Source organism: Arachis ipaensis, chromosome B3, assembly GCF_059453495.1.
Source record: "Arachis ipaensis isolate K30076 ecotype BB chromosome B3, ASM5945349v1, whole genome shotgun sequence".
Lineage (NCBI taxonomy): Eukaryota > Viridiplantae > Streptophyta > Magnoliopsida > Fabales > Fabaceae > Arachis > Arachis ipaensis.
This window is the reverse complement of record NC_142438.1, coordinates 127,615,608-127,632,494: the sequence shown is the minus strand read 5'-3', so window position 1 is coordinate 127,632,494 and position 16,887 is coordinate 127,615,608. Positions and strand designations below refer to the sequence as shown.

The window sequence follows — 16,887 nt, the reverse complement described above, 5'->3', positions numbered from 1 at the left end:
TAGTTTTAAATATTATTTTTTAATGTAACGAAAAAGTAATAATAACAATAATAACTCACATCATTAAAATAGATAATTTTAATATATACATGACACTATATATATCATGGATTATTATATATGATATATAATTTTTTTCTGTAATGACTATTTATATAATTTATTGAACAAATTTTTTTATCTTAATATTTAATAAATTAATATACAAAACATTATTTAACATACAAAATAAGTAACTTAAGTCATCATCTAGGACAATAAATATAATAGTATAAATATTTTTTTATTTATTTATTAGTAGTGAAAATATGTAAATAGTATAAACTGATATTTTTTTAGTATAAAATCAATAATAAAGGTTATTAATTAAGTTAATTACCTAATTAAAAATTTATAAAAAAATTGTTTAAATAATAATAACAAATAAGATCACTATTTTTATATGAAAAAAATGTTAGATAATAAATCAATTATCAATAGATTATACATTAATTCTATCAAAAAATAAATTATTAATACATTAGATATTATTATTTACGTACTAATATAATATATATATTATCGATTATTAAGTTTATAATTAATTTTTAATCCAATTTTTGGTAATTAAAATTTAAATGATTGAAATTATTAAATGCTAAATATTTTACATCTAACCAATTTATTTTTTTTATTGAAATTAAAAAAATGAGTCATTAATCAATTCTAAATTTAAATTTAAATTTGAATAAGAAAATAAAAAATATTTTAAATTTTATCTCACTAACCAGAATTAATTTCAAGATAAGAAATTATTTTGCACATCATATATATATATATATATATATATATATATATATATATATATATATATTGTGGGATAGTATGATCATTTGCTATTTTTTAATAGTAAATATTTTCAAATAAAATGGTGTAAGAAATTAGAAAAAAATATATTTATAAATTTAGGAAATATTAATTTATTTTCCAATAGAATAAATTATATATTGAATAACAAAAGTTATTATTGGTTTCTCTTCACACTAACTAATACTCAACGATGGTGTTTCGGTACACCATGTTATTAAGAAATATTAATTGATCTAATAACTTTTGTAATGACATAAGTTTATGAATTTAAAAATTTAAAAATTATTTCATAAAATGTGAAGTTTTAACAAGTAACAATGTTGACATATTGTTTTGACTTTAAGAATGAATACGATACCAACAAATAAAATTGTCCTAAGTAAATTTCAACAAAAGACAAAAGTCTATAAGTATTGCTATTAATGAAAAATTAATCTATTTTAAAGATAAATACAATTTTTTTTTACGGATTTCCTAACTCGACAAGTCGAGGATTAATCCACCATATATTGATGCTCTATTTATTAAAGGTGAGATTCGAACTCTAAATACTTGCTTAAGCAGACAAATGAGATAATCATTCAACTAATCCAAATTGATTAAAATAAATATTAATTATTTTTAATATTTTTAAATTATAAAATATTTATAATAATAATTACTATATATATTTTTTATTTAAATTTTAATAAAAAATTTTATATAATTTTATGTATTATCCCGTGCAGAACACGGAAACATACACTAGTTTTAAATAAAAAAAGAATTAGAAACGATTGTAATTTTGACTTCAAATTTTAAAGATTAAAACAGTACTCATCTCTTAAATTAATTTATAATAATTTTTAACTATTAATTTCATATAAAAACAACTATACTTGACTTGTCCAAAAAAATAGTATTTGTAATAATGTTTTCATTTATTCGTTTTATTGACTTGAGCTAATTTTATTATTAATATTCCAAACATAAAAATACATTTGTTTCCTTTGATTTTGCCTCGTCAAATATAGGCCTCCTTGACTTCTTGTTTGAATTTGAAGAGAATTGAATCGATTATAATAAAATTTCTAATGTGGCATGATATAAATGAAATAAAACAAAAACTTTCATTTACTTTTGAAACACCTCAAATTTTCATTTACATATTTGCTAAAAGAATAAGAATTTATACTATATATAAAATCAGTTATAAAACTCCTATGACTTCTTGACAAGACTTCAAGGTTGTTATAAGTTATAACTAACAATAAATAGATAATTGTTATAAAATAACTAAATAAATAAATAAGGAAGAGGTAACAAATATAAAATAAAGAAATATAAAGAGAGAGAAAAGTGTGTCCGTATAAGGGAGAGAGAAGATTTTATTAATCGTGTACAGTTCTTCAGATTGCTTCACTATTTATAGGCATGTGAAGCTTATAATTTCAACTTCATTAATTTATGTTTGCCATGAGGAGTTGAGCTATTCAGCAGTGAAATCAAACACCTGTATTAATGATGGTCATCCACCTTATCTTTCATCCTTATCACAACACTCCCCCTTGGATGACCATTTAGGATTATTACCTCGTTAAAACCTTACTAAAGAAAAACTCAGTGGGAAAAAACCTTAGTGAAGGAAAAAGAGTACAATATCCTTTAGTGATGGGGACTGCCTCATTAAAAACCTTGTCAAGAAAAACCCAATGGAAAAAAACCTGACTAAGGAAAAAAGAGTACAGTCTCCCCATCTTGCCGACATTATTTTATATCTCGAAATCGGCGCATCCCAATCTGATGTACCAATCTTTCAAAAGAAGATTTTGGGAGTGACTTTGTGAATAAATCTGCCAGATTATCACTTGAGCGGATCTGTTGAACATCAATTGCCCTTTGATTTTGAAGATCATGAGTGAAGAAGAATTTGGGAGAAATATGCTTCTATCACCTTTGATATATCCGCCTTTAAGTTGAGCAATACATGCTGTATTATCTTCAAACAGGATAGTTGGAGCTATCTTCTGATCAATCAGTCCACATGATGACAGAATATATTGGATCACACTCCTCAGCCAAAAATACTCGCGACTAGCTTCATGTATCACTAGTATTTTAGCATGATTAGAGGAGGTTGCTGCTATCGTCTGTTTCGTGGACCTCCATGATATAGCTGTTTCACCATATGTAAACAGGTATCCTGTTTGAGATCTCTCTTTATGTGGATCAGACAAGTATCCAGCATTTGCATAGCCAACTAGTTGTGACTTGGATCCATAAGGATAGAACAATCCCATATCAACCGTTCCATGAAGATATCGAAAGATTTGTTTGATTCCACTCCAATGTCTTCTGGTTGGAGAGGAACTATACCTTGCTAGTAAGTTCACAGCAAATGATATATCGGGTCGTGTATTATTAGCAAGATACATTAGCGCTCCAATGGCACTAAGATATGGTACTTCAGGACCAAGGATATCTTCATTCTCTTCTTTAGGACGGAATTGATCTTTCTCCACATTCAAAGATCTTACGATCATTGGGGTACTTAATGGATGTGACTTATCCATATAAAATCTTTTCAAGATCTTTTCTGTGTATGTTGTTTGATGAATAAAGATCCCGTTTTTTATATGCTCGATCTGCAGGCCGAGACAAAATTTAGTTCTTCCAAGATCTTTCATCTCAAACTCTTCTTTTAGAGTTTTTATAATTGTTGGAATCTTTTCAGGAGTCCCAACGATATTTAAATCATCAACGTACACAGCAATTATAATGAATCCAGATGCGGATTTCTTTATGAAAACACATGGACATATATCATCATTCTTGAATCCATTTTTGGCCAGATACTCAGTAAGACGATTATACCACATTCATCCAGATTGCTTTAGACCATATAAAGATCTTTGCAATTTGACTGAGTATAACCCTTGCGAATATTCATTGGATGGTTTAGATATCTTTAATCCTTCAGGGACTTTCATATAGATATCATGATCTAATGAGCCGTATAAATAGACTGTTACCACATCCATTAAATGCATATGCAGTTTATGATATGCAGATAAACTGACCAAATAACGCAATGTTATCGCATCTACTACAGGGGAATACGTTTCTTCATAATCTATACCGGGCCTTTGTGAAAAACCTTGTGCCACAAGTCGGGCTTTATAGCACACAACTTCATTTTTCTCATTTCGCTTTCTCACAAATACCCACCGGTATCCAACAGGTTTTACATCTTCTGGTGTACGGACTACAGGTCCGAAGACTTCACGTTTTGCAAGTGAGTCTAATTCAGCCTTCATGGCTTCTTTCCATTTTGGCCAATCATTCCTTTGTCGACATTCTTCGACTGATCTTGGCTTAAGATCCTTACTTTCATGCATGATATTCAATGCCACATTATATGCAAATATTTCATTGACAATTGTCTTATTTCGGTCCCATTTCTCTCTTGTAAAGACATAATTTATCGAGATCTCATCATTTTCACAATTTTCAGGTACTTGAACGTCTTCTGGCGTTATATCAGAATTTTGGACAACTGTAGGTATCTCTACTATGTCTTTTTCAACAAGAATAGTATTTACCTCTTTTCTCTTTCGAGGATTTTTATCTTTGGAACCGACAGGCCTGCCACGCTTCTGGCGTGTATTTGCTTCAGTGGTTATTTGTCCTACTGGGACATCAATTCGAATTGGGGCATTTTTCGCCCTGCTACGCTTCTGGCGTGAATTTTTTTCATTGGCTACTTGTCCTACTGGGACATCAATTCGAATTGGGGCATTTTTCGCTGGTATATAAGATTTGGTTATCCTCTTTGTATTGGAAAATGCATCAGGCAATTCATTTGCTATTCTTTGCAAATGTATAATCTTTTGAACTTCTAGTTCACATTGCCCTGATCGAGGATCTAAATGCATCAACGATGATGCATTCCAATTAAGTTCCTTTTCAGGAAACTTATTCTCTCCCCCTAATGTTGGAAATTTTGATTCATCAAAATGACAATCCGCAAACCGGGCTTTAAATACATCTCCAGTTTGTATCTCAAGATATCTCACTATAGAGGGAGAATCATATCCAACATATATCTCCAATTTTCTTTGGGGTCCCATTTTGGTGCGATTAGGTGGTGCAATGGGAACATATATCGCACACCCAAATATTCTTAAATGGGAAACATTTGGCTACTGGCCAAATGCTAATTGCATAGGAGAGAACTGATGGTAACTCGTTGGCCTCAAACGAATAAGTGTTGCGGCATGTAAAATAGCATGCCCCCAAACCGAGGTTGGGAGATTTGTTCTCATAAGTAAGGGTCTAGCAATTAATTGGAGGTGTTTAATAAGTGATTCTGCTAACCCATTTTGTGTGTGAACATAAGCTACTGGATGTTCAACACTTATTCCATTAGCCATACAATAAGCATCAAAAGCTTGGGAAGTAAATTCACCAGCATTATCAAGACAAATTGCTTTGATTGGATTTTCTGGAAATTGTACTTTTAATCGAATAATTTGAGCCAGTAATCTCGCAAACGCCAGGTTGCGAGAAGATAATAAGCACACATGTGACCATCTCGAAGATGTGTCTATCAGGACCGTAAAATATCTAAAAGATCCACATGGTGGATGAATAGGTCCACATATATCACCTTGAATTCTTTCTAGGAATTCAGGGGACTCAAATCCAATCTTTACTGGTGATGACCTTAAAATTAACTTCCCTTGAGAACATGCAGCACAACAAAATTCACTAGATTTAAGAATCTTCTGGTTCTTTAGTGAATGTCCATGAGAGTTTTCAATAATTCTCCTCATCATGGTTGTTTCCGGATGACCCAATCTATCATGCCAAGTTATGAATTCATTTGGGCTAGTAAACTTCTGGTTTACAATGGCATGTGATTCAATTGCACTAATCTTGGTATAATACAATCCGGATGAAAGTGAGGGTAATTTTTCTAATATAACTTTCTTATTTGAATCATGAGTTGTGATATATAAATACTCATGATTTTCTTCATTCATTGTCTCAACATGATATCCATTTCGGCGAATATCTTTGAAACTCAACAAGTTTCTCAGGGACTTGGTAGATAACAGTGCATTATTTATTATAAATTTTGTTCCTCCAGGAAACAAAATTATAGCTCTTCTGGAGCCTTCTATCACATTGTCCGAGCCAATAATAGTATTAACATATTCATCTTTTGGCACAAGATGGGTAAAATATATATTACTTTTAAGAATAGTGTGTGAACTTGCACTATCCGCAAGGCAAATATCTTCAGAATATGTCCTTACCATTTTTCTTCAAAAACAAATGATAATAATAATAAAATGAGTAGAAGTACATGCACAGTAAAATTATTCACATAAATACTTAACAAACACATACATATATCAAACTATTCCATCATTGATCAAATAGCCAATACTTCCTTCAGGATCCTCGAAGAAATTAGATACATCATAATGAGTGGTGGAATTTTCATAATTTGAAACAAAATTTGTTTCCTTTCCTTTGTCATCCTTTTTCAAGGATGTTTGATAAAGATCAACTAGGTGCCTTGGGGTACGACAGGTACGTGACCAATGGCCCTTTCCACCACAACGGAAGCATTTATCCTCAATTGATTTACTTTGCCCATTGTTTCTTTCTTTATCCCACTTCTGGTGAGATCCTTTGTGAACATAATTCATTTTCCTTCCATAATTTTTCTTGCTACTAAAACCTTGTCATTTACCTCTTCTGGGGTAATGATTTGCCGCATTTACTTCAGGAAATGGGGCGGCGCCAACTGGGCGCGCTTCATGATTCTTTAAGAGTAACTCATTGTTGCATTCAGCAACAAGAAAGCAAGAAATTAACTCAGAATATTTTTAAATTCTTTTTCTCGATACTGCTGCTGCAGGAGCATATTCGAGGCATGGAAGGTCGAGAAAATTTTCTCTAACATATCGGGCATGAGGAAGTATCACCGTCTTTTCATGATTATTCTTTTTTTTTTCAAGGTCTTTCCACAGATCTGCAGGATCTTTTAATGTGGGATATTCATTTTTCAATCATACTTCAAGATCATGATGACGAAGGAAAATCAATACTTTGGTTTTATCCTTCTGGGATGTATTATTTTCAACCTTAATGGTATCTTCAAGATCCATTAAATTAAGATGGATTTTAACATCTAGTATCCATGATAAATAATTATTTCTAGATATATTAAAAGCATTAAATTCAAGATGAAAGAGCTTCGTTATAATGAAAATTTGTTACCTAGAGTCTTCCTAAAATTTCGTTAGAGCATCGTGCTGATAACGTGTTATAAAATAACTAAATAAATAAATAAGGAAGAGGTAACAAATATAAAATAAAGAAATATAAAGAGAGAGAAAAGTGTGTCCGTATAAGGGAGAGAGAAGATTTTATTAATTGTGTATAGTTCTTCAAATTACTTCACTATTTATAAGCATGTGAAGCTTATAATTTCAACTTCATTAATTTATATTTGCCATGAGGAGTTGAGCCATTCAACATTAAAATCAAACACTTGTATTAATGATGGTCATCCACCTTATCTTTCATCCTTATCACAACAATAATATGCTTATTTTCTACCAAAAGAAGAAAAAACGGAAGTTAAAAGATCATTATGATTAGCTTGGGAAGTGGCTTAACAAGTGAGAACCCAATCTTTACCTTTAGCCAATGATTGAAATACTAGTTACATATTGCTACCGTGCATTTGAGTTTGATAGATAGAAGCTCTCACTCACTTCTTTTTAGCTCATCATCATGGCCTCTTCTGAGAGTAGTAACACCGGTAAAAACATGAACCTAGCTTCGGATACTAATCATAGTGGTAGCAAAAACAATGAAAAGAAGCGATCATCGTCGATCGATGATGGCAATATTGTTGTAGAAAGACAAAGAATAGATTGCAAATGCAGCAAGTCAGAGTGCAAGGATAAGCGTTGTCTTTGCTACAGGTTTGGAGTTGGTTGCTCTCTTCGGTGTGGATGTACGAGTTGCAAGAATACGTACGGAATCAAAGAATCCTCTTCGGTCGCAAAGGAACAAGAACATGCTAATGATCAAGAACGTGATAATAATGATGGCAATAGGGGATGCAAATGCAAAAAGACTAAATGCTTGCAGCTCTACTGTGAATGCTTCAAAGCTGGAAAATATTGCAAAGATTCTTGTTCTTGCGAAAATTGCTTGAATAGACCAGAGAATAAGGACTCTGTGAATGAGGCGAAGAAGAAAATAGAGTTGCGTAATCCACGGGCGTTTGAACCCAAGATTACTGTTGTTGATAAAGTAAAAAGACGCAGCAAAGGTTGCGACTGCGAAAAGATTAAGTGCATGGGAAATAATTGTGGTTGCTTCAGATATAAAGTTGGTTGCTCTCTTCAGTGTCGATGTGCTAATTGCAGAAATCCACATGGAACCAAAGACTCCTCTTCTGTCGCAAAGGAGCAAGAACGTGCTAATAATAATGATAATAATGGCAGCAACAACGAGGGAACAACAGTTAATGGATCATCTCCTGAATCTCATCATCCAGTTGTTGACGACAATGGCTTAACTCAGGTTGGTCATGCTTAGGGGAGAAAAAATGAAAAAGATATGTTGCTGTGAGGCTTTTAAGAATCATAAACCGTCTAGCTAGTGCTTGTTTGTATCTTTACCTACATACCTACCTATATTTCATTTGATAGTTTTACTATTGAATTTGTTATGTTGCATTGTCCTTGGAATCAAATATACACGTATGAAGCTTTCTGATAATTCAAATGTGGATATGATTATGAAGGAAGACAAGAAGGATTGTTATCGACGGCAAATGTTACTGGCCAGAGAGAATGAATTCCACAATATGCCAATGCCATCAAATCAAGTTGTGCCTGTCACGAGAAAAGGACCTGCTGCCGCTGCTTATTATTATTATTATCGTGTTGTTCAAAACCGTGGTGATGCACCTCATTATCAGCCTCTAACCCCGCCGAAGATTTCGAGCGTCCAAAACATTACTGAGCAGCAGAATGCTAACATGCTTGGGGAGCCTAGTTGGCAGGGACAATCATCTTTTCCGAGGCCTCTTTGTATCTATTATGATAATTCTGCAGGGCCCTCATCAGTTCAGCGTAGTCAGCAGTATCAACCTCATCAAAGTTATGGTTCTCATCAACAAGTAGAAGCACCATCAAGTGCAATGACTTGGCAACGTCTATTCCAGCAATAATGATGCAACAAACATGCAAGCGCGCCACCCTCATCCTGACCTTCATGGCCATGGCCCATCTTCTAAGTTTCTACAGCAGAATAATAGGCGTCAATAAGGTTTCAACGTAACTACTACTTATTGAGTATGTGGCTTTTAGGCTTTATGGTTTGTTATATACGTTCTTAACGTTCTGTACAAACCTTAGCTTGCTCTAACAACTGCAAAATTAAAATGCTAGTTTAAATTGAGTCCAAACCAAGTCCTATTATGTACACTTGACACAATTCATTTAAAAATGACAGAAAGCATTTCCATGTTGATACCCTTTCTTAAATAGGGATTACATATTCCGACCCAAAAAGATTAGAAAGCTCTATTGCGTTTTATGATTGACGCGCAAAGAAATCAGCACCATCCTCAATGTCGTCGGTTCGAATGCTTCCGCTTTGCGCCATTAGAATTCTATACACTCTCTTTGAACAAACCTCACCTAATCTTCTCTCGCCGCCAACCAGATTTTCTACTGTCAGGTCTTTAAGTAAAAATTCCTTCTCATGCTCCTGTCACAATACAAGTCTCGCATTTTCATACTGAAACACGTATAAAAAAAAAAGGACAATAAACAAAACATACCGATTTGCTTGGATCCATATAAACGCTTAACAAGGACTTCATGGTTGGGTATTTCTTCCAAATAGCAATAGCAAATCGAGGCTGAACCTTGGGGATAGCAACCAAAGCTTTTAACCTATTCATAGAAGCCAAAGTGAGGAACATGATAATATAACTGAATGACTAGCATGTACTTACTAATAAGAGGTTCTTAGCATTTCCTTATATAATAAAAAGATGTAAAAATCACTCACCACAACGATTTCTTTATTAAATTACGATCAACACTGTCCTTTGGAACAAGGGCTCCATTTGCACTCACAGATAATCGAGTTAACTTCTTTCTGCAGTTAAAATCAACAAATAACCGGCATTTTAACTCCTCTTTTTCTTTTGGTGTGTGGGATGGAAAAAGAAGGGGGAAGGGGGGGGAGCGGGGAGGGGAGGGGATTAACTGTATTTCTAAAAAACAATGGGGTAAACTGGTAAAGTACCTAAATTGACAAGATGCCAGGCTGGTTGTCAAACCAGCAACATGTTCAGCCAGTTCAGCCTCATCCACACACTGCCTGGAATGAACTTTGGTGAAATGAGTTGCTAATTTTGCAAGCACCTACAAGGCAATTTAACACAAAGTAGATGTTCAAACAAGGATCAGAGGTGAAGATTCAAAATAAGACTTTATTTCTGGTAAAAGGTCAGTTCCTCAACCTCCTCAACAGGCGGACGCCTCCAACTGCTATATTTATCAGGATTCTTGTACTTTTCCTGTTCCCTAAAAGATCATGCAAATCAATGTTGTTGGGTACCAGAGTAACGGAACTAACAGAATAACGCAACTAAAATTTGAAGATGAGAAACGGGATGGAACTGATCACAATAATTTATCTTTAAACAATTTTGAGAATATTATGACTATGTGAAAAATTACAAATTCTCAATTACAAGAAGAAAATTATAACACTCTTTTATCCGTGTATAAAATAACACATGCACTCACTAAAAATGTATTACATTCACTAACTCACTTTAGTTACACTCTCTCACTCTCTGACAAATACACACACCTCGTTATTAGACACATACTCACTCTCCTTTATACTTGTTGCTCACTCACACTCTTTTATTCTTAATTGTGCACACACTCTGAGCACTACCCATAACACATATATATGAAGAGTAAGGCAGTGATGATTACAAATATCATACATATATTTTTATTACAACCACTACTTTCTAAATATCTAAACCATGCATGCATGCATCATTATTTATTTTTAATTGATTTCTTAAAATATCCACTGCCAACTCTTTAATTTGATGACAACTTAACACTTCCTTGTCATCATATAATTATTATGCTTAGAATAATCTTTCCATTTTTTATTAAAATAATTCTGTTCTTCACAAATGTTACAACAAAGAAATATTGTCGAGAAAAGGAAATTATAGTTCATCAATAAGCAGGTCAAGAATCAGAATGAAAGCAAGGGGAAGCAATCTTAAACTAACTGATTTTCCTTTATAATATACAACCAACTCCACTTACATGTCAAACCATCATATTCGATAAAAAAAAAAAGGAAACATGAATTCCCTTACATACAAATCATATTCTAAACAGTAAAATTACGAAGTCTAGATTATGAACAAATGAAGTAGATTTAGAACAGCATTTCTACACCACATCTGCATGTGCACACATTACAAAATTTACAAACAAAATGCTATGCACAAAACTATAAATGCAACCAATTGCTACCTGAATTGATGAACAAAGGAAAATACAATATATAACTCACCTTTTATTAATGTAAGCCATCAATCTATTGGTGAGATAACAAACTGTATAGGATGGATAATGACTTTGAATGCTAGAGAGATGACCCCAAAGAGAATCATTTGTGATGAGGTTACAAAATTTGTCAGCTTCATAAACCAGTAACACATATGAAATCTCAATTCTTTTAGTTGAATGCTGCAAATAATATATAAAATTCATATTCATATCTGTCCAGCATAAGAGAAAAAGGGGGAAGGGGGGGGGGGGGAGGGGGATAACTTTAACAAACCTGAGGGTCATAAACTACAAAAATAGAGCAAAAAATTTTTCTTTCAGAAATTATAATAAAATAAACATTGTAAGCAGAAAACACCTAACAAAAAACGGGATACACCAAAAAAACAAGATAGAAAACAAATGATACAGATTACTTTAAGAGAAATGCTTAATTTGTTTAGTCCTTGCAGATGAAATAAAGGAATTTCTTACCTGTGAAAGTTGTTCTGGAACTTCCATATGCCATAAAATTGACCCTTTGATGGGATTTGATGTAATCTGGTATTTAAGCCCTTTTTCAGAAAATCTAGTAAGCAGATGTCCTGAAGCAAGAGAATAGAAGTTTTATGACAAAACATCCATAATTGAGAAATTGTATCAAAACTTATCATGTAATTATGGATTCGGATAAGCAAGAGGAGTAGAGTTTGTGACCAAACAAACATAATTAAATAATATGAAAGAAGTTTATCATGAAGTTAAGCATTCTGGTATCGTCAATGTACCTCCAATTGATCCTGATTCAACTACCATCGTGTCAATTTCTGCTACAATGGAATTTGTGGCAAACTTCCCTTTTTCCCACTTCTGCTTTTCTTTCTCCATTTTTTTAAGTTCTGCAGCTTCAGCTTTAAGTGCTGCTTTTCTTAACTTCTCTTGCTGTACAGAGGATTTTCATGCATTATAAATTGAACCATGAATGACATAAAATATAAATCAGAGCTCCATAACACATACTTCCTTTTGTAGTTTCTTTTCCTCCATCAAGCGACTTCTTTCCTCTTTTGTCATCTTTGTTCTTCCTGTTGCTTTGCCAGTGTTCTTTGCAGAAATATTGGATCTTTTCTTCTTTTGGACATTCTCCTCCTGGTCATTACATGAGCTCATACAACTCATAATCACAAGAAATAATCTCAAATGCATGCAGCTAAATGCAATAAGTCCCATTTTCATTTAAAAGCAAATAAGATAGGAAGAAACTAATTTAAATTGTTCATGAAATTAACAGCCAGCCAACCAATTGAGAAGATGTTGGATTTGAAGGATTGTCCCAAGAGTTTTCAGTTTGAGTATCATTTCCACTTGATATGTGCATCTCCATAGTTTCCAATGAATGTCTCTCTGGAGTTATCAAATAACATTAGCAAATAAACACAGCATTTCAGGTCATGAAAAAACAAGCAAATTTTCAACAAGCATGTACCAGGAGAACTTCCAGATCCAATCAAATTTGAAGTCCATCTTGAACCTCCTGAACCAGGAAGATCCAATGCGGGGCCCCTTGTTTCATTCTCGTCACAATCGCGCAGAGCAGAATTTTCCGACTCGTTATCTGATTCCAAACATATCATTTGACTAATTCCTGAATAACAATCAGACAATGAAGACACTGTTCAACTAAATGTTCTCATTGAAACCAAAACTTTAAACGATGAAAGAACAACAATTACCCCCACAGTATACAAGCCTAATTTTGTTAATAAGATCCTTCATATTTGAAACAAGCAGTAGTGGATCAAAACAGCACATAAATCAGAAGTGTAAAATTCCAATGTAACAATAAAATGCAGCAAGTAAATAAGCGTTACACGACTTCCAGCACCTTCAGAATACTGATTAACGAAGAATGAGTAACTCTAGGGTTTCAGAAATAGATGCAAAACTAACCGGAGAGGTTATTGGGCAGGCAAGTGGAAACCCTAACATTAGGATCGGAATGAGACGTTGGAATGCATTTCACGATCGCCACTTCAGAATCGAATTGCAGGGACATCGGAGTCTCAGCGACGAACGAAGGTGTAGACGAAGAATGTGCACCGTGTTGCAGCCGGGGTTTCTGTGGGGTCGGGTCGTCATCGACGAGGAAAATGGTCTGGTTAGGTGCCGGTTCAGTTCGGCGTTTCTTGGATTGGACCGGAAACGGCGTTGAAGGGTCATCTTCGTCAGAAAGGATGATGGGTTCCATGATGTGTGTGCTGGTGCGGTGCTGTGCTGTGGTTGTGCCACCACCGGGGGGTTGTGGTAGTTCCTGTCTTCGAATAAGCGCGGGATAATTCACCAGAGACTATGTTTGGTTCCAAGGAAATCATATCCCGATTAAGCACAAAACTGGATAAATGATAAATCCTTTTATCAGACCAAACATCACAAATAGTACGTCACAAGAAAGCATCAAGAATACAAAGACTCTGTACAAATCTAACTCGATTTACGTTATATTTACTAGTGATACAGAGACAGTATCAAATCCAAGGTTCAGAAAACCGGACCGGTCATTGAACCACTCTAGTTATTGGTTCACTAATTCATTGGTTCAACCGGTTCAATCGTGGTTCAACCGGAAAAACTGTTTTATAATAAACACCTGATTCTATAAAAATTCAATGAATAAAGCAACTGGTTCTAAACACTCTTCTACTGCATTTTTTTACTTCAAAAGGGGATCATAAACAACTAGTTCTATGAATAAACAAACTACAATGATATGCAATGCCAAAAATAGGCCAATGATAAAATAATAAAAGGTTTCTCTCTTCAATTCTATGTTCAAGCTTGTAGCATACCAGAATCAACAGAATAATACCGTTAAAATAGTCTTCCTTCTTAATTCTTATATACCTCAAAGAATTTCCTACAAAATGAAAATTGAACACAACACACAGCTTTAAAACAAAAACAAAACAACACTCAAAAATCAATCACCTCTTCTAAACTCAGCCTTAAAACAAAACAGAACAACATTCAGAGTATGAGCATTAATCACAAAAAATTGATTTCTGAAACAACAAAAACAGCAGAACAACATTCAGAGTTTGAGCATTGATCACAAAATATTGATTTATGAAACAAAACAAAAACAGAAGAACAACATTCAGAGTTTGAGCATTGATAACAAAAAATTGATTTCTGAAACAAAACAAACACTGCAAAACCAACAGAACAGCATTTAGAGTTTGAGCATTGATCACAAAAAAATAATTTCTGAAACAAAACAAACAATCAACAAAACAATGAAAACAGAATTTTTTTTCCTTCAGAAGAAGAAAACAATGAAAACATGAAGCATATAATAAATCAATGATCACCAATATCCAGCAAGAATCTCAAAGACAACAATAAATACACAACAACAATTTAGCAAATAAACAAGAACAAGACCTAAATAGAAAATCCAACAAATTAAATCACAGAAACCTAACAATTTAGCAAATTAAAACAACAGCCGCCCAATAATTTAGCAAATTATCAACTTAACAGGTTCAAGAACAGAAAATCACAACAAAAAAAAATAAAAATAAAAATAACAGAAGAACAATAGAACAACAAAACAACAACACAAGAACAATTAGCAAATTAACAAGTTCACACTAACAATTAAAATTTACCAGAAGAACACTAATGCAAGTGGAATCATCATGCTAATATGTTTTCTACAAAGATGCTATTTGTGCAGCTAAAAATTTCCTAATTACTAAGATCCAATTATTCTAATTTCACATGCAATCAACTTACTAAGTTTCTAAAAGCTAGAAATGATAAAACCAACCCAAAATATGGTTAAAGCATTTCATCAAACATGTTGAGTGCGGTAAACTTGAAACGAAATAAGAGAATTCAAAGCTTAGTATCAATGTGATAGAGAAGAGAACATAACTATTGTATACTTTAATTCAGTCTATGAAAAAAATCCAAACCACTGCCAAATCAAATAGTTACTTATTGTAATAGAAATAAGAAGTTGCAGACTTTCAAGCAGAGTATTGGTGTTGTGTGAGTGTATTGTCTGGTGGTGGGTTTAGGGAACTCACGGCGGCGACAAAAGAGAGCAGTTCGACGGCTAGGTGGAGCGCACGGGTTGGTCGCAGAGTTTGAAGCAGGGCAACGTGGCTTCCAGACGAACGCGAACCCGAACGGTGAACGGCGAGTGAACGCGAAGCGGTGAACGCCGAGCAAACTTGAACGGCGAAGAACGCGAACGAAGACGACGGCTAAATGAAGACGCGAACGTTAACGGCAACCAACGGCGGCGGAAGCGCCGCTGAGCAGACAAAGACGACGGACGCCGAGCTCGAGGAAGCAGCTGCGATCGGTGACAGCGAACGGGAGTTGAAGACTTGGAGCAGGAGGGAAGCTAGATAGACGGACGGACGGCGGCAGTATGCCACTCCTTGCGGCGGCGGTGGTGTAGGCTTACAGTGCTAGGGTTTTTTGGCTGAGTTTCTGTGAATGAAAGAAACGGAGGGAGAAAGGGAGAAAGAAACGAAGGAGCTTTAGAACCAAGAGTGAAAGTAAGCAAATTTGGCAAAAACGACGCCGTTTCTTTTAAACCGGTCGATTCTCTGTCCGGTTCAACCGGCTGGAAACCGGCCGGTTCGACGGTTCTCCTCCAGTTTTTAGAGAAACCGTTTTAAAATACAAATCGGACCATAATTGTTGTCTGTTCACGGTTAGATTGGTTGAACTGGTCGGTCCAATCCGATTTTCAATTTTGATACCTAATTCAATTTATTATTTTATATAGATTATTTATTTTTTATTAATTTTAAAATATAAATATTAATAAAAAAACATTTCATTAGATTCAAATAAAATATAAAAAAATCAATTTAAATAAAAAAATTTAATTTTCGTATTTTAGTTTAAATTTAAAAAAATCTACATTTTATAAATTTATGAATTTAAAACAAAATAATAAATAATTTCTAAAAATTTATTAAAAATTATTATTTGACTCGTTAACATCTAAAAAATCATTATCGAAACTTTTGATATTAAAAAATTATTATAAAATATAACCCTACAAAATGTCATAGGGGTTAAAACTTGAATATAACAAATAGTTATACAATATAAAAAAGATTAACTATATTTATACAATATATAATTTGAGAAATAATTAAGATGTTATATCAATTAAATTATCACTTAATTTATGAAATTAAGTGTAGAAATTACGTTTTGATGACATTACTTCTAACTCAAACTTGAATTTTTCAAAGCATAACAATACATATGTAACAATGCATATGAGGTGTTCAATGCAAAGATTAAAGAAGCAATAGCAAAGCCCATAATAACATTGCTAAAGGAGGTTTGAATATTTATTTTGCAGACCATAATTAATCAAGAATAAGGTAAA

At 33.4% G+C, this 16,887-nt stretch overlaps 2 protein-coding genes across 3 annotated transcripts in view; both read right to left on the bottom strand.

The window, feature by feature from the left end:
- Positions 1 to 16,009, bottom strand: part of LOC107631143 (RNA cytidine acetyltransferase 1) — a 568,507-nt gene extending 552,498 nt beyond the window's left edge. The window contains exon 1 of the mRNA XM_088508042.1: positions 15,557 to 16,009. The gene's annotated coding sequence lies outside the window, so the exon portion shown is untranslated. The remainder of the gene's footprint in view (positions 1 to 15,556) is intronic.
- LOC107630948 (crossover junction endonuclease EME1B) lies at positions 9,228 to 16,026 on the bottom strand. 2 transcript variants are annotated; one of them, XM_088508047.1, is made up of 14 exons: positions 15,557 to 15,972; positions 14,332 to 14,379; positions 13,416 to 13,856; positions 12,952 to 13,110; positions 12,766 to 12,869; positions 12,486 to 12,614; positions 12,254 to 12,407; positions 11,961 to 12,070; positions 11,491 to 11,666; positions 10,400 to 10,463; positions 10,183 to 10,301; positions 9,943 to 10,032; positions 9,710 to 9,824; positions 9,228 to 9,636 (listed from the first exon to the last, which is right to left on the bottom strand). In XM_088508047.1, exons 3-14 carry the CDS (start codon positions 13,711 to 13,713, stop codon positions 9,460 to 9,462), a joined length of 1,695 nt encoding a protein of 564 aa, XP_088364173.1. In that variant the 5' UTR covers positions 13,714 to 13,856; positions 14,332 to 14,379; positions 15,557 to 15,972; the 3' UTR covers positions 9,228 to 9,459. The 2 variants fall into 2 exon arrangements, with proteins under 2 accessions (XP_088364173.1, XP_088364172.1); XM_088508046.1 differs by lacking the exon at positions 14,332 to 14,379 and having other exon boundaries at positions 15,557 to 16,026.
- Positions 16,027 to 16,887: the final 861 nt, after the last annotated feature.

What these genes read in the sequence shown, in the direction of transcription:
- LOC107630948 (XM_088508046.1), bottom strand. Translation starts at nt 13,713, where the DNA reads ATGGAACCCATCATCCTTTCTGACGAAGATGACCCTTCAACGCCGTTT. An exon ending in CCTGCCCAATAACCTCTCCG is followed by an intron (nt 13,111 to 13,415) that starts GTTAGTTTTGCA and finishes ATTGTTATTCAG; the next exon opens with GAATTAGTCAAATGATATGT. An exon ending in TTAATAAAGAAATCGTTGTG is followed by an intron (nt 9,825 to 9,942) that starts GTGAGTGATTTT and finishes TTCTATGAATAG; the next exon opens with GTTAAAAGCTTTGGTTGCTA.